Genomic DNA, 22,658 nt, shown 5'->3' with positions numbered 1-22,658 from the left:
TGCAGGATCCTCACCCAGCCCTTATTCTGCAGAAATGTATGAAGCACCTACTGTCTGAAAGCCCTGTGTACGTGTTTCTTCCTGGCTGTCCCTGAAAGGCTGTGAAGTCAGTGCTTCTTACCATCTGCATTTCATTTGCTTAAACTCTAGCCCTTACCACACCTGGGGCATGAGTATCCTTCGACATTTTTCTTCATCACTCTGGTTTAAAATCTTCCTTATCTGTAATGCTCCAGGTGAACCAAAAGGAAACAAGTATTAGACAATGGCCCATTCACTGCAGGTATTAAACAGAAATCACCTGAGATGATCTGTCAAGAATTGATTAAAGACAATAGTATGATCAAGGGCCAACTTAATCAGAGCCCAAGAACAAGAACTCAACCTAGGAGAATATGCGCACGACTCACAAAAAGCGATGGCCTTTGCCAGTGACCTGCCTCTCTCTCCTTCCCTTTCCTGTTCCTCATCTGCATTTGTAAAACATCTGCTCAAGGATCTGAAGGAGTGCAGCATCTTTGCTTAATTGCTAGAGGCCATCTCGCTTCCCCTAGACTGAAACAATCACCTTTGAAGATCGGACCCCAGGTCAATTCAGACCACAGGAAAAGGTCCTCTGAGGCCAGTTTGGAGAAGGATTTAATTCTCTCTCTTAACTGTAGGGACAGCTGATGTTCTTAATGAACCTAAGCTTTTCTTAGTAATTCATTTATTGATCATATGTGCAAATTTATCAAAATATCGAGTTCATGCAACCCATGCAATTCCGCATTTTATACCTCTGAACAGGTCATCTCCCATCCTTTCTCCCTTATCTGCTCTGATTCTTCAAACTGAAAAGATTCTCAAGGCTCCAGATGAGTTGTGACCTCATCCTGCTTCCTTCTTTAATGGCTTCCAGAAAGCTTGGATTTATGACCGTCAAAGAGGGAGGAATACTGGGGAGACAGATATGTTGGCAGGCGCAAGGGATCGACCTGAAGACAAGAGCCGATGGCCAGCCCTTGAAGGTCTAGTCTCTGCTAAAAAGAAAGGGTGCTGCTGAAGAGACATAAATTCCACTCATCACCACATACACTGGGGGATGTTTCTGTTTACCTAAGAGATTTCACAGAATGGGGACCTGACTTCTGGGGGTCAACAAAAGAGGTGTGGAGAAGAGTCCACAAATTCTGGTGAAGCTTAGAAAAATGTGTCTCTACCCATGATTAGGCTGCAGGAGCTAATGAAAGGTTTCTTTGATTTGGCTGAACTTTATGAGCACAGTGCAATAATACCATTGAACTCATCCTGATCCAAAATGGACCAAAATATATGTCTTTAATTAATTGTATTAAAATAGGGAGAGTTATGATTTGATATATATGGTTTGGGAAATAAAGTCATTTAAAATATTGGTTTGTGGGTGAAAATAACAAAACATGAGGCCTTAAGAAAAAATGAAACCAAAGGTCATTTGTGTGACCTAGCCAGGGAGTCTGAAGCATATTTCTCCCTCCAGCCAGCCCTCCTAAGTGCACTGTCTCACAGGGGAATAAAAGCTTTATGTTGTCCATATGACTTTCATTGTTCCTAGAGCCTCAAATCCACAGCTACCCAAACTAGATGGCCTACTGTGTGCCTTATTCAGCTGAATGAGGTATTGAATAGCTACAAATTGATAATGAATTTTTAAAATGAGTAAGTGCTAACTTTATGACCCGTTTAATAAGAAACCCAGTTACAAGTCAAGGAGGCTTATTAGTCATGCATGACCATTTATTAAATTACAGTAGCTGACTTTATAGCCCCCAAAATAAGCAGTAGTTTTTACAATATACTGACCAGTTTCTGATCTCCTAAAAACACTAAGTCCCCATAAATGCCGGTGTCAGCGCATTCATAGCCTTGCCGTGCAATTGTGAATTGTCAGGCACCCTCCGTTGCAGGTATCCCCTCGATGAATTTCATAGACGCAGGTTTCAGACTGGCTGCGCTGATGATTGTACGGCCAAGACATAGAATGCACAGGGAAATATGGCTTAAACAAAGACGTGGAAGGGGGATTGAACTCGACATGTCAACTGTGCCCAGGGTAACAGAGGCCTCTCTGCTCACCTATCAGCCCACCCACACTTCTGTAACCATCAATATTGTTCTGAAATTGTGTCTTTATCTGTTTAAGAGACTACAGAGAAAAAAGCTTGAGAGTCAGCTAAGTTGCCTCCTTCTCCCCATTATTTTCCCCTGTAATCTTTGAGAGAACATTTGACTACTCTGTGCTTTAAGAGCTTCCTCTGACAGTAGTACCTTCTGATAGTCATGGAGTCATTGTGAAAAAGAGCTAAGTTGTAGCTGCTTTATATGTATTTAATATAGTGCTTCTGTAAGAGCTTGAATTTAGTTTAATAGATAATGGGGATGAATTTCAAGGTCAAAACTGAAATCTCCTTTAATATTAGTGTGTGTATGCATAGATGTGTTTGCATGATTGTATGCATGGATGTATGCATATATGTATTTGCATGTGTGTATGCACATGCACGTTCTCTATTATTATGATGTCATTTGCAGGGTGCATGTCACTCTATGGAGACTCATTGCTCTCTGCTTTCGATTATACTCAGACTAGTCCAAAACCCCTCTGAACTAATCCTAATCAGCTTGGAAGCCACCACACTCAGGCATGAAGCTGTCAAATGTGAGTGTTTGCAGATGTCAGTGCAGGATGGCAGGAATCCAGAAGGATAGATCAAGGCTTACTCACTGAAAAATGCATGCCAGTGCATCCCAGCTCTAGAGTGCTAGCACAGCCATAAGAATAACGTGTCGTGACAGTAAATCAATAACCTCTTGGAGACAATTCGTTTCTGAAATATCCCTGATTAATTATGCCAGTGCATGTTTGGCAACAGTACTTTGCTCCAGCATTAACCTAATGCTTTTTGCATGAAGCAGGATTATAACTAGTCCTCATAAGTCGAATTTGACATTTCAAATCAGGCTTTAAAGGTTTGGGTTATGGATTTTATAATGTCTTCATGTCAGATATAATTGCGCTTATTACTGCTAGTAGACATTTGCCAATCAATCAGAATAACATTTATTTTATCATAAACAAGGGTAAATTGAAATCATTTGAAATCGTTGTATTTGAAGACTCAGTGAAGAAGCTTTTTTAAGATCACTGAAATTTGCTTGTACAGTGTAATAGAGGAGTATAATGAAATTAAAAGTCAATGGAATGTGTTACTAGTGTCTCACTTTAAAAAATGACTTCCCTTATATATTTTGTGAATATACAGCTTTAGTTTGATGACTTGGTCCCATATGAATATGGTTTGGAACAAACTAGCCCCCTTTCTTTCTGCAATAAAAATGTAATTTTTGTGCTTTCAAGATGAATGTATTATTTTTATTTGGTTATATATTGTAGCCAGGGAACTTACTTTTTTTTATTCCTCTTCAATTACTGGTTAAATAGGGTTTACTTAAGGAAAAGTCATACTATCATGGTCCCCGAGCGAAGGTTTATTGAGACCCCATGAAGTTTCTTGCACTGTGCAGGGAGCTAAGCATACAATGGTTAATAAGGTTTGTTCCTTCTCCCTAAAGCAGTGCTCCCAGTGCATTAGGATCACTTCCTTTGTGTTAACTATAACATTATAAAGGGGGGGGGGGGGGGGGCGCGGAGAGCCATAGCTTACATAGGAGGAACACAAATAAAAATGAAGGATTAATTATTTCTGGGATAGGGCTGACAGTATGGAATAGCATACCAGTCAGAATAAGCTACCTTATTCTAAGGTAGCAAATTAACCCTTAAATCTTAGCAAATTAACTCCACAAAGGTTTATTTCTCATTTCATAATGTCTGCAGTCCAGTTGGCTCTAGGACAGCTCCCTAACTCCCTTCCAGGTAGTAACTGAGGGATCCAGGATGTTTTCATCTTATGGCTTCATCATTTCAATCATGACTTCCAGGTCACTGTGGCAGGGGCAGTGCAATTACACCAGCTTTGATATTGTCCTAGAAGTGTGCATATCACTTCTTTGAAAATAAGCCATTGATCAGAACTAGTGACAGTGGCTCCGCTTCATTATGAAAGTGCAGAGAACTATGAGGGATGATTCTTTGAAGAGCTGTAAATGATCCTGTCATAAGTATATACTAAAAAGAGGGTGCAAAACACAGAGGGATTCCAGTAAGAGATAAAGATGTGAACAAAGGCATGAACATGTAAGGCCTTTGGTGGAATAGTGACAGTTGCCAGTACAAAGTATGTGAGATTAATCTAGAAAAGTAGGTTAAATCTGATAGTATGAGACTTTAAAGGCAGAGCTAAGAAACTTAGACTTTGTTCTGAAGATAATGAGACATTTTGGAGAAGGAACCCAAATGATCACAAAGTGTTTTTAGAGGAATACTCTCACATTTGAAGAGGCTGATATATATGGGTGAGTGGAATTGATTGAGCTCAAAATAATTTTTGAACAGCATATAACATTGAAATCCTAGTTTCCTATTTTTTAAGTTTTTTTAATTTCAGAATGCTCCTAAAAATGAGTTTTATTTTTCTATACTTATTCCCAAAACCTATCAGTGTGTCATGAGCTCTAAGAATGCTTTCAATTTTACTGACTATAGGAACAGTCGAATTTTCTTTTGCCTGGTCCACATTCCCCCTTGCTCTCCCTTCCATCATTCTTCAGCCCACATCCTAAAATGCTTTCGAAATATTTTTAAGGAGAACAGGCTAAATAAAGACATGAAAGGTAGCATAAATAGCAACTCAGAAAGAGAATGCCTCTTTGTGTTTGTGGTTTGGGGTTATTCTCATCCCAGCATCTCTACCTATCTGAGGTCTTCAGTACCTACGAGATGAGCATAAAGTCTGGTCTGATTGTCTTCATAGAGGCCATTCATCCCTTAGCCCTGGGAATCTTCTTAAGTGAATGGTGTGTATGAGAGAAGGTCCCAGATTCCTTCCCTCTGACACAGCCATAAGACCAAGAGTTGCCCTTCCTAATACCAGTTCTTCCACTGGCTATTCCCCTATCCTCAGGTCTTTCTAAGAGCTCCAGAGGTGGTATAGCATCATGGTTAAAAGGTGAGCTCAGAAAGCAAAGTACCCAAGTCTAAGCCCATATCTACCACCTTCTACTTAATAACCTTGAGCAACTTTCTTAATTTCTCTGTGCCTCAAGTTTTTATAATATGAAATTGATAATAACATATGCCTCAAAGGGTCATTGTGAGATGTAAATGAGTTTTAATCCATGTAAGGTACTTATTACAGTTCTTGGCATGCAGTAAATATTAAACAGTATTATTTAGCCAATTGTCTTAAGTAGAAGATCCTACAAAATAACTTGATTTTTTTTCATATATTGTACAAGCCCCTTTTACTGTACGATCTCATGTAATCTTTATGCAACCCTAATGAACTTGGGCTTTTCTAAAGTTGGAGACTTTGTATTTGTATTCCCAAGAACAGCAACCTGTTGGGGGCCAGGATCTTTGTCTGCTCTTTTCTGGGATATGTGTTAAGTACCCAGAGTCATGAGTGGCACATAGTAGAAGTACAATAAATATTTACTGAATGAATGAACAGACAAACAAGCATGGGAAACTGTCTCACTCAGTAAAAGCACAGGTTTTGGAGTCAGATAAATGTGAGGTCTCATACTGGCTGCACCGTTTACTAATTCTACATGACCTCTGACAGGTTAATCGCTCTGTTCCTCCATTTCCTCAATTATAAAATGAAGGTGAAAATAACTCGTTAGATTTGCTGTGAGAATTAAATATGATACGGGTGAAAAATGTCTAGTATGAAATTGAACATATATTAGGAGCTCAGTAAATGGTAGCTATTCTTATTCCTATGTCTTCAGTATTTATGCGCATAAATTAATAATGGGGGAAGTAACATAAAATCGAGACAGATGAGAGAAGTCATATTTACGTGTTTACCCGTGAAATGTATATTTGCCAAAATTAAAGACTAGCTTCCTTTTTTGTTCTTTTCCCTATGTTGTTTTCAGCATTATGGTACTTATTAAAGGAGAGGAGCAGAAAAGGGGAAATTGCAGGTGAGGTAGGAGGGGTGGGGGAGGCTGAAGAAGACCTAGAGAAAGTCATGGAGAGAATCAAGTCCCTTCCTTGAGGAACGAGCAAGTAAGATAGAAGGAAGGAAAGGTAGGAGTGTTGGTACATAAATCTCTCCTCTCTTTAATAGACCCTCCACCCTGGCTCCAGCTTGCTCTTTCTACTATTAACATTCAAATATGTTTCTCCTACCTCGGTATAATTACACTCCATGGAAGGAGTTTAAAACTATATAGGTATCTCTGCTTCTTTCAGGACAAAGCGCATATGAAAGCCCACCACAGTTTGGTGTATGCCTACCTAACCTGTCCAAACTTATTTCTTCATGCTCCTTCATGTCCTGAAACAGTGACAGTCCCCTCGGTAGTTTGTGCCGTGCCTTTACGTACTTTTTATTCTTTTCAGCCTGGTGAATGACTTCTTCCTTTACTCTTTCTTCTGCTTGTGAAGCCCTGGTCACACTTAAAAACCCAATTCAAGTCTCTTCTCCTGCATGAAGTTCTCCCATAACCCGCCCAAGCAGACTAGATCACTCTAGCCATTGCACCATCATAGGTCTTCACATCTGCATGTATCTCATCATACTGTAATCGTTTGATTGTCTAAGGGCGGTAATGAGGAATACTGTTCTATAAGAACAACAAATGCGAATTGTGAAATGTTCATGGAAGAAGAGACTTATTAGGTCACTTTAAAGTCGCCGTTACATTTTAAGGTACGATGTGGGTCATCTCTGACATTACAAAAAGAAGAATTGGTTTCAGTAGTCTACAGGCTGCCAGTTGAAAAAGGAGGCACCAGTAATACCACAGATGCACAGCACCTTGTGGATACCTTCATGAGGAAAGTTCAACAAGAGACTGCCTCAAGTCATAGTAAAAATGCTTTTTAAATGCAAAAATCATAGCCTAGTAAAATGGTGCCACTGACCTAGTGTAATTGTTTCTATGATGGCTCGTTCGCTCTTAATTGCAAAGATATGCATGTCTTGGTTTAATGTGCATCGCTATTTTGTTTATCAGGCCTAATTATTAAAACCATATCCTGAGTTGTTGGGACTAATGTTAGAACTGGATGAGTCTTAAATTTAGTACTAAGCCCATACATAATTTTGGAAGCGTCTGGAACATAATGGTACTCAATAAATATTGGTTCCATGTGAATCTAAATTTTTTGTTTGTTTGTTTTTTAGGCGAGGCAACCCTTGGTTGACCTCACAGATTGCAAGGACCTTGCCAGCTTACAATCCCTTATTTTATTTATTTTTTGATGCCTACAGCACCTGGTCTTCCTAGGTGGTCTCCTATCCAAGTACTAAACAGGCCCGACCCTGCTTAACTTCCGAGATCAGACAGTATAGGATTTGTTCAGGGTAGCATGGCCGCAGACTGAATCTTAAGTTTCTGACCCTGATCTAACCTGATTCTGAGATGCCTGTATAAGAGCATCTCAGACTGACGTGACAGCCAGCAGGAATAGGTATCTAACACCACACAAAAAGGCACAACCAAAAAGGCCCTGGCAGTTTCTGGGGAGATTCTATGTCGTATCGCACAGGCATTGCTACACTAAAACCAGCACCTCAGCCCTTAAGCGATTGAGGCCTGTGACAAGAAGTTCCATTGACTTCTGGGGAAGTGAAAACTACAGTGGTTAACACGAGCGGTGCCTTGTCATTCAAACACTAAAATATTTCTACGATGAGGAAAATGAGGAAGGGTGGCAAGTTTTGAGCTAACCAATTAGTAAAATTAATCATGATAGTTTCTGGTATCACAATAAAACATTTGGTCAGGTTTTCAGAGTTAAAAATTTAGGTTTCTTAGAGCTTGCAATATCTTGATTTCCAAGCTGCCAGGGATATCATCGACACCTCCCCATATCCACTGACTGAATTTACAGTTGCCCCAGGGGAAGATCCAGCCCCTTTCTGCGCATGCTCCCACCCAACTGATTTTCCCTGTATTCAGCCAACATTTGACCTGTTTGGAGAGCCCAGAAGCTTTGCAAAAGTTAGGAGCAGTCAGTGTTTTGTAATCTTTGTTAGTTTTTCTGACATCACCCTTTCTATCATCTTAGATCATGTTTTGTTAATACAATGAGCTTTATCTTCAAACTTGGCAACTTTTTCTTGCTTCATTACAGAATAAAAATTTCTCTTGTTTAATCAATCCCCTTTCATTCTAGAGAGAATTGAAGTGGAGAAAGCAAACAGAAAAATACTCAAGTTACAGTCTGGAGTGTACAACTTTCTGTATCCTAGAGCAGTTTTTTATACTATTTTTATTTGTGATATACCTGTAAACTTGTCAGGACATCATAGGGACTCTCCTTTACCCCATCTTCCCAGGCAAGTCTGGTCATATATAGCCCTGCCTGCAGCCTGGGTGCCCACAAGAATGCAGGAATATACACACATGCACGTGCACATGCACGCAGCCGTCCTTAAATTTTTTCTTTATAATCAAAAATTGTCATAGGGATATAAGGAAACCTTGATATCCTGACAAACATGAAGGCTAGAGCTGTGGTCTACCTACATGGGGACTGCCATAAGCACTACTGCACATCCGGTAAACCAGATGCCCCAGGAGCTAGGTCTAGCAATCTCATTTTTAGCACGCTCACCTGGTGATTTCATGCCCACGTTACTTTGAGAACACTCCAGAGTTCTTCCTGTGTCCTGCAGATGCAAATAAGTAGACATGGGATTGCCAGCTCTCATATTATCCAGCAGGGGCTGGGCTGGTACACCTCACATTCAAAAGCTGGTTTGCTTCCAAGGAAGAAGACTATTTGATCTGGTGCTCATATGGTACGGGACCAAAGCTCTTCTATTTAAAAAAAAATATTTTGAAGAGAGGAGAAAGACCAGAGAGATAGCAGTTAAATATAGTCAGCCTTCAAATCCTGTTTATTCTTTTTTTTTTTTTTTTTGTAATATACATTTTAGGTTCTAGAGCTCTGAAATAATCTTGAATGGTCTCCTAATCCATCCACTCTACTGGCCTCATTTCATACCATCACACAGTATAGTTTTCATTCCTCCATTTATTCCACAACAAAGTTTATTCTAAAGTTTTCCTTTACTTTATAGGCTACTGATTGCCATCACAGATAATCAGTGTTTTTCCCAACAGCAAGTCCAGATCCTTCTTGTGTAGTATAAATCCATTTCTTTGATCCTGTTAAATGCCACTAAATTCTTCCATTAGTACCTGAACTTCCTACTCATCTGTCTCTTCATTTTTCTGATGAAAGATTATCTGTTCACAAATCAAATAATTTAGCAGTTAGAAAGTACAACCACAATTTATAGATGATCCATTCCAGTGCATAGGCTGCGTAGCCCTGATGGGCATGCAAGATAATTGAGGTGGCACAGGGACATTAAATAATATTAAATTACATAATGAAAAGGTAATTCTCAATTATCTTTCAGTCCTTCTAATTCCATTTAGGAGAGTCTATATTTCATGCTAGTTTGTCTTTCATGCCCTTCTAATGTTTACTAACATTCCTACTTAACATATATAGAGCAGGCCTCAGAATCAGGGCCTTGAACAGCAAACATATCTAGCAAACATTTATTAAGATCAATTCATTTCATTGTATGTGTTTTTGTGGTTATTATCTATTTATGACAAGTGATATTCCATTTTATGCGAGTTTGTAAGTCTCATAAGTTTCCCTTTAAATACATTTATTTTAGAAAAAAATGTGAATTGAGTAAGAAAATAACTTTTAACAAATCAGGGAACATGACAGGGCTGCATCAAGACTTGTTGCTTTTGTAAGCCCTAGGCACTTTGTATTTGTGGGTCCCTTCCTCCACACACACACACACACACACACACACACACACGTATTTATACAAATAGCATATATAGGTTTAAAAATATAAATTATAAATATAAATTTATATATTTTATATATAACATTTAGGACTGCATTGGTAAAAACATGGATATAATCCTCAACTCTAAAAGTTTATTTTTTTTCTTCTGATTGTAAAAGAAATTAAGACATTTTCATGGGCCCAGGGCGCAGTATCTACCATGCCTAACACATAAGTGGGCCCTGGTATGCGATACAGCAAAACTTAAAATATTAGTTCTCCATGACCGAAGTTTGAGATGCACTAATTTAATCCAACCCCTTATTTTACAAAGAACAATACTGAGCTTCGCAAATGTGCAAGAACCTGCGTGAAGTCTTACAGTGAGGGAGACACAGTCAGAGCTAGATCCCAGAAGCCAATTTCTTAATCTTTCCACGTAATTACATTTCTTTCTTCCTTGGGGCCTCTTCTTTAAAAGCCTTTTTCTTATCCTATCTCCTTCACATCGTAATTAAGCCCTTAGACCTTCCTCAGGTCCGGCCCTCTGCTCAGGTCTGAGCATCTCTGTGCAGAGGTGACACCACTTGGTGGGTCACCTTTGCAGGGAGACCTTTGCCATGGGATGCTGGTCAGTTCATGGTGATAAACGCTGCTCTATAGAGAACCTATCCAAGCCCTGTTAAGAAAAACACAAAGGATGCAAAGCCCAAGATATTTTTGGGCTTTCCTTTTTGAACATAATCTTCCAAATACAGTCTCATTAAAATTAGCAGCAATGGAAGAGTGAGCTTAAGATAGGATAACTACTTAGACCAGTACTTTCTAGGGCAGAGTTAATAGGGTTTACTCCTTGGGCTGTCAACCCTTCATCTCACTCAGCACTTAAAAAAACAGTCAAACCTCAGTAACTGGGGCGCTGGGCAATTGTGATGGTGAAAACAGTTCAATACAATTCGTAAGAGCCTCCTCTGGCAACCAGACTTTATCTCCTTTGTTTATCCAAAGTATACCTACAGCTGTCTGAGAGCACTGTTAACTTAAAAGGTTTGAGGAATAGCAACAGATCATTCCTGGGTTTGCTTTTTTTTTTTCTTTTAGTTGTCAAATGATCTTTGATTGAAATATTTTCCTCTGTAGTTCTCAAGCAGCTGGGCATTCCACCTCCCCACTGTTGGTATCACTGATGATGTCATGAGGGTTGTGGCCATCAACATCGCAGCCCACAGATTGGACAGTCCCAGGTTCTCTTTCATGTCTCCAGAGAGCTCTCTGGCTATACAGATCGGTGCTGCATCCATCAAGCAGTGTCGACAATCTCATCAAGCCGCTGTTACCACGGTGCTTGATGAGCTTTTCTTTCTCTCTATCTCTGGCTGGTTCCTGGAGGACTTTGACAGTAGGGCAGGGGCAGAAGGCACCACTCCTCCTGGGCCTCTCTGTTCTGAGTGATCAGTTTCATGTACTCCTCAGACCCTTCCAGGCACTTGTTGCCTTTGGACGTCATCACCAAACTTTTTTGGAAAAAGACCCAGCAGTCTAATCTTGGGGGCCAGGGCAGACACGGCACCAAATTCCTGTTCTTGCACTTTAAATATATGACTTTGATCTCAATGGGGCGGAACTTAGGTGATACGGCGGAGGCAGCTGGTACCAGAGGAACCCAGGCGTGGGACGACCAAGAAGGTTGCACCAAAGCTGAAAGAGCCGCCTCCAGAGCCGCCTCCAGCCATCTTTAACTATCATTGCACCACTGAAAAGTTATGACAGTTGTTGCATTGTTGATTATTATTCAGAATGCTTATGTGCCACAGGAAAATACACATTTAGCAAGTATGTTTTTTACAATGAAGACCTTTTTGTTTATTTTGAGGCTCAACCAAAAAATAGTTCTGGTCTGTTGAGAGGCAATGCAAGGGATCCTGAATCATGCATTCTCACAAGTTTATGGAGTCAAAGATTATTTAACTCATATCTTTTAAAGATACAATTCTAATGTAGAAAAAATAAGTATGGAATTTAGAGACAGACAGAACTGGTCTTGAACCTCACCTCCAGACTTACTAGTTCTGTGATCTTGGGCAAGATAATTTCTTTCTCCAAGTCTTTGTTACCTCACCTGCAGTTAATAATGGAGTTAATAATTCCATAAGAATTATTTAATAAGATTAAATTATCTCCACAAATATTTATCGATCACCTCCAATGTGCCAAGCTCTCCTCTAAGTGCTACAAATACCACAGTGAACAAAACATATGATTACGGTTCTTGGGCAGCTAATGGTCTTGAATGGAATTGAGTATTTCCTCCCTGGTTCTTAAGTTATTGAAGAAAATATTGCCTGGGAGTGGATTAGAACTGAATTTCTTTTACCTGTAGTTCTCAAACAATTACCCCTCTTGCTGCTACAGATTTTGAGTTATAACTGAGCTGCTAAAGGTTACTTAAAGATTCAGCAGGACTGTTTGTAGACTTTTACCATTTGTCTAATTCATAGAACTTTAGCTACCTGCAAGGCAATATTTATATGTGCTATATATATTTTGCACTGTTTTTACTTTTGTTAATATACACTGTTTATCAGTAAACATAATGTGCATTATGAATTTTTAAAGAAGGAGATGTACGTTCTTTAGTGCCTGAAAATTCTGAATGATAAGCTGTTAAGTTACCCTGATATAGAAAAATCTGAAGTTTGCCCCTGGCCAAACTGGCACGGACACAGCTAGCCAAAAACAGACCTTTGTCATCGATTATGGAACAACTGATGGAACAGCACTAGCTCCTGTTTAGTGCTGATGATGCCAGTGATGAAGTAATCTAGACAGGTCTTCACCTTTCTGCCTGGCATCATCAAAGTACATTCAAACCTTTCCAGGTGTGACATCTGATAATCAGCAACTAGGCTAGATGAAATAATGATAACTGGTTAACTAAAATTATTCAAATTCATTATTTGAACGTACATAACTTTATAGAAAAATAGATGATTTTCTAATCAGTTTAGAGCAATGGATGAAGAGGTAGAGTTTAGACTTTTTTTTAAACATTGAGGGTGAATTTCTTATTTTAAAAATAAAATAATTTCTTTATTTTTTTATTCCAATCAGGGTTTCTTTTTTATTAAACTTATTGAGGTGACGTTGTTAATAAAATTATATAGGTTTCAAGTGTACAATTCAATAATACATCATATGTATATTGCATTGTGTGTTCACCATCCAAAGTCAAATTTCCTTCCATCACTGTATATTTGATCCCCTTTACCCTTATCTACCTCCCTGCTTTCTCCTTTCCCTCTGATAACCATAAAACTTGTCGATTTCTATGAGTTTTTGTTTGTTTGCCTTGTTCATTTGTTAGTTTCAGTTTTTATATGCTAGGAGTTTAGACATTTTTTAATAATAACAATTCAAAAATAATATCATCAATGTTGTGTAACCCATACAGGTCATCAGAATCAGCATTATCTTTAGTGTGAACATTTGGTTTGCATGGATTTTCCTTCTATGTAAGATTTGTAAGATGTGGCTTTATTGCTAGCTGTATATTTGGATTTTACATGGATGCACCATTGTAAAACTATTGTTGGTGAAATCCAGGCCAGTGTCATCTGAGGTGACTAGATTATAGTGAAAAAAACAAGATCTTTAAAACACATACTGTTTCTGTATTAACACACATATACATTTTGCATAGTTCCCTTCAGAGTTAATTATACTGTTTTAAAACGACAGAACAACAAAGGATAAAGAAATATAAAGCTACTCAATTGTGGAATCACCCACCCATCTGATTCCAAATTCTAGGAATACCAAACTCTCGTTACTAATATATTGGCAGTCAGAAAAGTTATCTAGAGGAGAATGCTTAAGGCAAAAACCTTCCACCGTCTTTATATTTCTTACGAAATACTGTCATTCTATTTTTTTCTGTGAATATAAACAGTAAGTTGCTCCAAAGATGTTCACCTTTATATCCCCACCAAGTCTTTCCCTGCAAAGGCTTACCTGCCACCTGGTTCTATTTTGCTACAATACTTATTAGAGTTTGAAAATCATAACATTCAATTTCCTGCCTTTTCCTTGAATATGCAAACAATACAGCATTGCAGAATAAAGATTCTTTCATAACCATTAAGAAGGTACTAAATAGAATTCAAACTTGCTAATGGTTCAGTTCTTCTTACTCTTGGGAAACTCTCCAGTTTTGGAAGGTAATCTGTATGCTGACCCATTTTGACCTAAGAAGCTCTTTGTCCCTTATATCTGTCCACCAAATTTCAATACCAAAAGTACTTGATTTTCCTTTCTTCCTACCGTATAGAAGAGATAAATTTCATCCCCAGCCTGATCCACTGAACTGAGTACCTAGAGTAGCCAGTGGGTCTGAAAAACAAATAGTAGTATTCGACCCAGCTTCTTTAGCATCTGTCTTCAAACATCATGTCTAAATGCATCTACAAACAGGCACATTTTTTCTGGAAGCGAGTTTGGTATTATTTCTAACCTGCTCCTGGTACAAACAGAATTTAGCATAATGTATCAACAGCCTTAAAATCTTCATAGCTTTTGACTATAAGAAAGTAATTTGACATTCAGAAAAGACTTCTTTAAAAATATATTTATTATGGTATTTTTAATAAATGAAAATTTGAAAATCTTTTACTGCTGAATGTCCAAGAACAAGAATTGATTAATTTGGTACGGCCGTAAAATGGAATTTTAAGCAACTAAGGTAAGGGTTGATATTCTGGAAGAATTTCTAAAATGGCATATCAAAATTTTCATGCTACAACCCAAAACAAATTTGCACAGACAGTATGATCTGAACCATGTATAAATAATTGAACAAGGGATGAAGATATAAACCCACATATCAACTGGTTATTTTTATTTCTTAGGTTCTAATTTTCTTCCTATACATCTTTCTGTATAATAGAAATTTCCCGTAACAGACATAAATAAAATTTCGAAATTCAGATACAGCAGAAAATCCCAGCAGAGCGATCGATGCGCTCATGTCTTCGTGTCCACTCTACCTCTTAGGTGAGCCATACACACTGCTCTCTGCTGTTTCGCTTTTGCTAGGAATTTACACTCTCCGTTCTCCTGCTGGAGACAGAACAACTACTGTGGGGCTATGATGAGACTGTGTCACCTGGTCTCTGTTCTTTTTCAGCACACAATGGTTTTGCCGTTTATATTAATCGAGATGAGGACATCACACCATGCATATCCCAGCAGGAGCAGTGGACTCGCCGCCGTATGCATCTTCTCTGTTGGCTATATATTATGGTAAGGACAGTGCCTGCTGGGCTTTTGTATTGTATTAGATTTTGCACTGCTAAATTTGGGCACATATTTCATTATGGATATAATCACTAACAGATTCACACTGCGTGCCTCGTTTGGTCCAAGACCTGGGCTTTGTCTCATTTCCCCAGATGCTTATATTTTTAGAAAGTATATGCCAAACCTCACACAACAGGAATTTGTTGAACAATCCCATGTAAGCAGCGGTTCTTCCAAGGCTACATTTTTCAGCTCTTTTTCAAACTAAATGTTTTTCTTGGACACCAGTTTTATTGCTTAAGAGCTTTTTTGCTTGGAATTTTTTTGTTGTTGCTTTTGTTGGGGAGGGGGGAGGTGTAGCGAATGCAAATGAGGACAGAAAAAAATGACCTCTGAGAGAAGTGACTTTAAACTTCATAGGAAACAAGTGAAGATGTATGTTTTCCTGAGTCCATTAAAAACCTATTCCAGAATTAGCTTTTACATATAGCATGCGTTTAATAGTTTTGTTTTTTAAAAATTGGTGTAAATAAATTACAAGAAATCTCCAATTGGTTTATTGGGCACGAATTAATTCCAAGTAGGAGATGCCAAATTTATCTGATAACAATTTTTGCCTGATGAGTTTATTTCATATTAATTTCAGTTCTTACCATGTTTTAATGTTTCAGAATTATTCATCTTAAGATAGAAAATTTCTTATTTCTCTTTATAATTCTAAATCTTCTTTGATATATTAGCATACACAGAAGAAGTCCTTCCTGCCAGCATTTCTGCCTCTAAGTACTCTCTTGTCCTGAGTTCTAGGTCACCATCCTCCCCCTTTAAGCCTGAAGGGATGAATAACATTCTTCCAAAATCCCCAGAACTATGCTTAATCCCACCAAAATCCTGGGGTGCTGGGGGGAGACCCAGCCTCCAGCCAGCCCAGAAATATAAAGATCAGTCCAATACTTTACATACTTTGCATGAATGATCTCATAATGCCCCAGATCTAAACAAACGGAGTTTGCTTCTAAAAAATCATGCCTTATTACTGGATCCAAGGTGACGTCCAGACTACAGACCCCAGAACAAACGTATATAATGTTTATTCCATCTGCCACTTCATCGACTAGGCAAAGACCGTTCGTGAGCACTGGGGGAATATTTGTTTTCCTAGTCACTTTCTAGATTTTGTCTTTCCACCTAAAACATTAAGTATTAACTTTATCTGATAGGAAAGTTCCAAATGATCAGGGCTCATAGGTGAAGCATGACTGTGAAATTATGTCTTAAAAGTGAACGTATGTGCTTTATACATATGAATTTGATACTCATATGAACTTGACTCTTACCTTTCAGAAGAGTCATGTGGGGAAGCTACACAGTTATTCCAAGGATGCTACAGTGTTCACGACCTACCTGGAACTGACTGACTCTAGCATTAATTTAAACATCAAATGTGCTTCTTCCCTCCCTCCAAAAAATACATTCTCCTTACTTTGCACCTGTATTTACTTACCTGTAGGACGGGAATGTTTTTACTCTGGGAACTCTGGGTATTTCTGTGACTTCACTTATGTGCCACTAAATCATCTGAATCTCGTAGAGCACCAGAATTCTCAGGAATGACGTACTTTCCCGTGGCTTTTCTTCCACTGTGGGTACTATCAGTCCACATTCCAAAGAGACACGTGGGAAATACCATGTAGTCTTCATTATGGACCCCCAAGTCCCTCATTAAAATGAAGTATTACTCACGCTTTTCATGCCAAGTGAGGCTTGCCAGCTCTGCATCCTCCCTAAGCAAACCAGTACTTGTTTGGACATGTATTTGCATTAACCAGCAAAATCTCTCAGATGTGTTCTAAGAAAGCTTTCAAAGTAGATTTCTTCCTTTGGTGTTCTGCCTTAGGCATTCATAGCTACGCCAAGACCTAAACAATGTCCCTCACATCATGTCATATCATATAAACCCAAGGATTTTCATTGTTATCGAAAAGGTACTCTGGCTCTTGCTCCCTTTCAGATTATCTCAGGGCCAGTGTACCAGTGACACAACAGCAAAAGATTCAGGATATGAAATCTTTTGATAGCATACCAGGGTCATGACGGAACATTCCAGAACCTCATGCCAAAATGAAAGAAAGCATACCTCGTATTACGTGCTAGTTATAAAATAAAGAGATCTCCCTTCCAATTCTCTGTATGGTTGAGCTGACTCTATACCTCCGAGGCTGTTGGCCAGGCTGGCTGGCTGCTTCGCTCTGTTTCTAGCTTGCTCTCCATTCTCGCAAGTCTCCCTTCCTATCTGAATGGGTTCTCTTCCTAGGTTTGGACAGGAGGCGTTGTGAAAGCAAGGGATCCTGAAACTTGCCCTCGCTACCTGGACCCCATTGAGCTTCCACTCTCAGTGACTCCATCTCCAGCCCCTATCCCAGGCTGGCCCATGCTCAGCATCTTGAAGTCATCCGAAACTCCTTTCATGGCCACTTCTACCTCCTCACACTTCTCTCAACACTCACTCAGGTGTCCAAGACACAAGCATCTCCTTGTCCATTTACGATGGGCTCCTTAACTCCTTTCCTGCACACTTCCTTCCATCATCACTCCCCCCAACATTTCTGTACCCTATTTGTGGGATTTCCCCTAATAAATGAGATGATCCATGTATCTTATACAGGATACAATACAGAGGCCCCCTTGGTGTCGAATGCAATAGCAGTTATCAGGAATTGTAATGAGTGCTGTTCTTTTAAGTGTTGCTGTGCCATTGCTTTTTAAAATAGTATATTATTTAGTTCCCAAGCAGCCCTTTGAGATGGGCATTATCTGGCCTTTTTTACAGGTAAGGAAATTAAAGCTTAGCGAGACCACATGACTTGCCCAAGGAAAAGCCACTGTTTTGTTGTGTTGTTGTTGGCAGAACTATAGTGCAAACCCTGGTGTATGGATGCAGACTCTGTACAATTAACCATGCTCTCCACTGCCTCTGACTGTGTGAAGAGTAACTCTGTGGAGTTTTTAGTTTTGTTTTTGCTTTGAAGAAATACATCAGAAGCAGCCATGTCTAGTAGTTAAGGACGCTTCCTGGGTTTGCATTCCGAATCCTCCCCTTAACCTTTCTGGACTTTAAGTTATTCAGATGGAAAATAGGAACAAGGATAGTATGTACCTCATGGGACAGTTGTGAGGACTCAGTTACTGTAGCAGACACAGAGAACAGTGCCTGGCACACAGTAAAAAGTTTCTATATTTATTATTATTATTATTATTATTATTTCTATATTTGCTGTGATATAGAGCACATAATGTTTTTTTATCAAGGGTTTGAGAATCCTTTCTCTTTCTTTAAATAATTCTCACTCACTCGTACACTCCTCACTTTAAAAATCCAGACAACACTCAAGTATATAAAATATCACTTCTGTTTGTTTTTTAAGTTTAAAAGGACCACCAGATAAGGTGGGAGAAGGGAATGAGTCCTCTCAGCTTCATTTGCTGGCTCTCCCCATTCTACTCAGACCTCGCTGTTGAAGTGTTTTGGAGCTCTGCCCTTGGTCTTGTCTTTTTTTTTTATTTAATAATTTTTAAATGTTATGGTGGTAAGAATACTTAAGATCTACCCTCTTAACCTAGGCCCTCTTCTTTTACTACCTACTCTCTCTAAGTAAATCCATTCACTCTTTGTTTGCACCTACCTCCATCCCAGATCCCCGGCTCAGATCTTTCTCCTGATACCCATTCACATGCCTCTCACACTCAACAATTTCAAACCAAACTCATGCCAATTTCAAACCTACTTTCCCAATCACGCCTTCAAACCTGTATCCCTTAGCATTGCCACCCACCTAGTTGTTCATGCCAGAAATCTCTGAGACATCCTCAACCCATTTCTCTTGGGCCTACTACAGTCATTCACCAATTTCTGGCTTCTAGACCTCCAAAGTACTTTAGAATTCTTACACTTTGCTCCCTCTCCACTGCCAGCACCATGGTGCCAGCTTCAGTTCTCTCTCCTGAACCACTGCATAGAACATTCCCCCACAGCTAGGAACCCTGTCTATCTGCAGGATTCTTGGGTGATCTTTAAAAAACACATATGATCATGCCAGTCCCTTGCTCAGAGAGTATGGATGATTTCTCATGGCTTCTAGGGTTAGAGTCCAATCTTCCATTCCATGGCTTATGGGGGCCTACATTACCTGACCCCTCTGATCTCTCTAGCTTCATCTTCTCCTCCCTTTGTTCACAAGCTCCAGCCACAGTTACCTTCTCTCTGCTTGTCAAGAGCAACATGTTACTTCCAGCATCAAAGCTTTCATGTTCTCATACCACCACTTAATCCCACCTCTCCCCCAATCCTGTCTCCCACAATTATTGATTCCAAATCTTACTTATCCTTCAAGTCTCAGTTTAAATATCTCTTTCTCAGGGAGGCCTTCATGGATTCCAAAGTCTTGGTGTAGCCTCTCTGTGGTACACTACTGTAATTTCCTGTTTATTTCTATCTAGGGAGTTTAAAATACAGTTGTAGTTATATGGTTATTTGGTTAATTTTTTTTTCAAAGTCTGCCACCAGATTTCCTCCCGTAATGATCTAGAGCAAGAGAAAGATGAACAGCTGAATTGAAAGAAAATAAAGAGAACTTTCTGGTCTGCAGTTTTCTAAGGGGTAATACAAACACATTTTCTTTAAACACCACGTCAATCAAAATGTCAGAGAACTTATTCTTAAAATAGAATGCTTAATAAAAAATTTGTAGCAGTATATGAGTTTTAAATGCAAGCATATAATGTAGGGGAAATTAAAAAATATATATATTACCCTTAGCTCAATAGTAACCATATAAAGTGTTTATAATACTTCTACCATCCATTTCTCTAATATTGAATTTCAGCTTTATAGCCTCTTCTCCCACCTGCCTGACTTACTTAAATTGCCCACTGAAGCTGATAGACTTTTAGAAGGAACCTCACAGATGTGTTCCTGCCACAGTGAGATCCTATATGGGAAATGACCCAAGGCAGGCAATAAAAACATTTCAAGTAGAGAAGAATCCATTTATTAGCCAAATTATAGCCTTCTAGTTGTCTTTGGTGGTATGAGAGCATGTTGAAGACTCGGACCATCTTTGGTGGCTACCTGGGAGGGATTATGTGAACACCTTAAAGGTGACCCAAGCCCTGCCCAGTCACACGTTTGGCAGATGGTTTCCACATCCTACAATAACTGGAAGGTTCCCAGACATTTATGTCTCCCCCAGCACCAAGCAGGGCCAGGATCCCAGGAGGCACAAAATAAAACTGAAAATAAAGTAAATATTCAGATAAGGAGATATCGACACCAGACTTGAGTTTATTCCCCAAGAGTCAAAAAAAAATTTACAGCCAAAAATACCTTTTGTTTGAGATAAAATGGAAATGGGAAGAGAAATTTGGTTTAAAATATGTATGCAAAACTTTGACTTTATACATTGAAGTAGATCCATTTACCTAAGATTTTTCAAAGAGAAGGAACTAGCTTGATTATTATTATCATAACATTTTAATTCTCCCATAATCTGAAAGATCTGGGTCCATGTTGGCTCAAGATTAAGTTTATTAACTCTCAAACAAGTACGTTTTGAGTCCCAACCATGTGTCAAGCATTGTGCTAGGTACAGGGGTAAATAATGTATAAAGCTTTCTTTATCTCTGCCTTCAAGGAGCTAACAGTTTGTTGAAGGATAAGGAAAATAAAAAAGCAATTACCATACAGTTGATAGGGGGTTATTTATAATAAAAATACAGGGGATTCAGGATGCTCAGGGGAGCATTCCATAACCCAGACTTACAAGGTCATGAAAGGCTTCCCAAAGGAAGTGACATGGAAGCTGGCCCTTGATGGTGAGTAAGATTAACCATATGAAGGCTGGATAAGAATGTCCCAGGCAGAGAAAAAACATGGCCTAGAGGCAAGACAGAGAGAATTGTAGGCAGTCAAGGAAAATCAGTGCACCTGGAGCCATCAACATTTTCCCTCCTCCAGTCACTATGATCTAAATTCTACTTCTTTTACAGATCCTACTTTGAACCAGTTTTTTGTTTGTTTGGGCGGTTGGTTGCTTGGTCAGTCGGTTGGTCGATTCACCCGTTTCTTATGAAGCCGTGCTCTCTCTGGCTGCTCCTTCTCAGCCTCCTTGATGAGCACCATTCATGTACTCATTTCCCAATGCTCAGATCCTCTGAGCCAACTTTCTTACACTGTCTCTCACCCATATCCTACTTCTTGGCCAGAGAGTTTGTTTTAAAATCCAAACCTGGTCATGTCAACTCTCCTACTTAAAACTCTTCGATAGTGTTTTGTTCCCAGTTTGGTTCCCCTTCCCCCCTTTTTTGGGTAGCACTTTTATTTTTCCTAATACCATGATATATCCTTGGGCTGTGATATTCTCACATGACAGTCGAAAAACAGGATGTGTAAGTCATCCTTAAAAGCTGAGAATTACGTACAAAAACCTTACGTAAATTAAGACAATGCATAAATTTGCAAGTACAAATACAAATCGTTTCGTGACTATAGTGAGTTATTTGGTCCTGTGATATCCTGCTGGAAAAACATTGGATAAGAAAGAAAATGGAGTTTGAAGGCTTGGATTAACTGTGTTTTCTAGCTCTGTGGGAAGAATGCGAGAAGGAAGTGACAATCCATTCATAAATTCATATCAGCCTCTAGAGAAATCCAAGAATGGTCATTCGAACTCTGTTCAGATGTGATCGGGCCCTAAAAGAAATTGTCAGTCAGCCAAAGAACCATCACATGAGGCCAGCTCCTTTCCATAAATACGGTACCCTTAGCCTACCTTTGTCACACATAATGTCCAACTAAATGTACTAAACTTTAAATCAAAGGTATGTACAGAATTTTAGAAAATGTATTATAAATAAATAGTTAACTTGATAACAATGTGAAGTAGTGCTATCTGCCTGCCTATCAGATCAGGATATCTGTCTTTTTTAAAAAAGGCATCTTCCAGGTGGATGAGTCTAACATAAGACGTGTACCTCTGCTAGGGCAAACTTGTACTTGTGAACTGACTTGTACTGAAAGTGCGGTGCATCTGCCAGCAGTCCATTTAAAAGTATTCACAGTAGCCAATGGACAGGCCCAATTCACCGGAGCCCTGCTGCTCATCCACATCTGCTGGAAGGTCAAGACACTATACTTGCACTCGAAGGAGTGATCATTTTAATTTTCATCGTGGTTGGTTCCAAGGCTATTACATCTGTTTGTTCTAAAGTCAGTAACACCAGAGTACATGAGAATACCATCAGACCAGACAGCACATGTTGTGTTGGCATATAGGTCCCCTTTTCCAATATATGCATCACATCTTATGGTTGAATTGGAAGTGTTCTCATGAATGCCACGATTCCATGCCTAAGAAGGGTGGCAAGAAGGAGCTTCAG

The 22,658-nt window shown here is 39.1% G+C and overlaps 1 protein-coding gene and 1 pseudogene across 2 annotated transcripts in view; one reads left to right on the top strand and one right to left on the bottom strand.

Annotated features, from left to right (window-relative positions):
- The window catches only part of AIG1 (androgen induced 1), a 203,621-nt gene that overhangs the window by 155,182 nt on the left and 25,781 nt on the right, over positions 1 to 22,658 (top strand). The window contains exon 4 of one of the 2 annotated variants that reach the window (XM_039869737.1): positions 15,112 to 15,227. The exons of the other annotated variant lie outside the window; for it this stretch is intronic. Within the exon in view, the coding sequence (XP_039725671.1) occupies positions 15,112 to 15,227 (116 nt within the window). The remainder of the gene's footprint in view (positions 1 to 15,111; positions 15,228 to 22,658) is intronic. 2 annotated transcript variants of the gene reach the window in all.
- Positions 7,362 to 7,480, bottom strand: LOC120607960 (uncharacterized; annotated as a pseudogene).

Source organism: Pteropus medius, unplaced genomic scaffold, assembly GCF_902729225.1.
Source record: "Pteropus medius unplaced genomic scaffold, Ma_sr-lr_union100, whole genome shotgun sequence".
Classification (NCBI taxonomy): Eukaryota; Metazoa; Chordata; class Mammalia; order Chiroptera; family Pteropodidae; genus Pteropus; species Pteropus medius.
The sequence above is the reverse complement of the archived record's forward strand: the minus strand, read 5'-3'. Positions and strand labels throughout refer to the sequence as shown.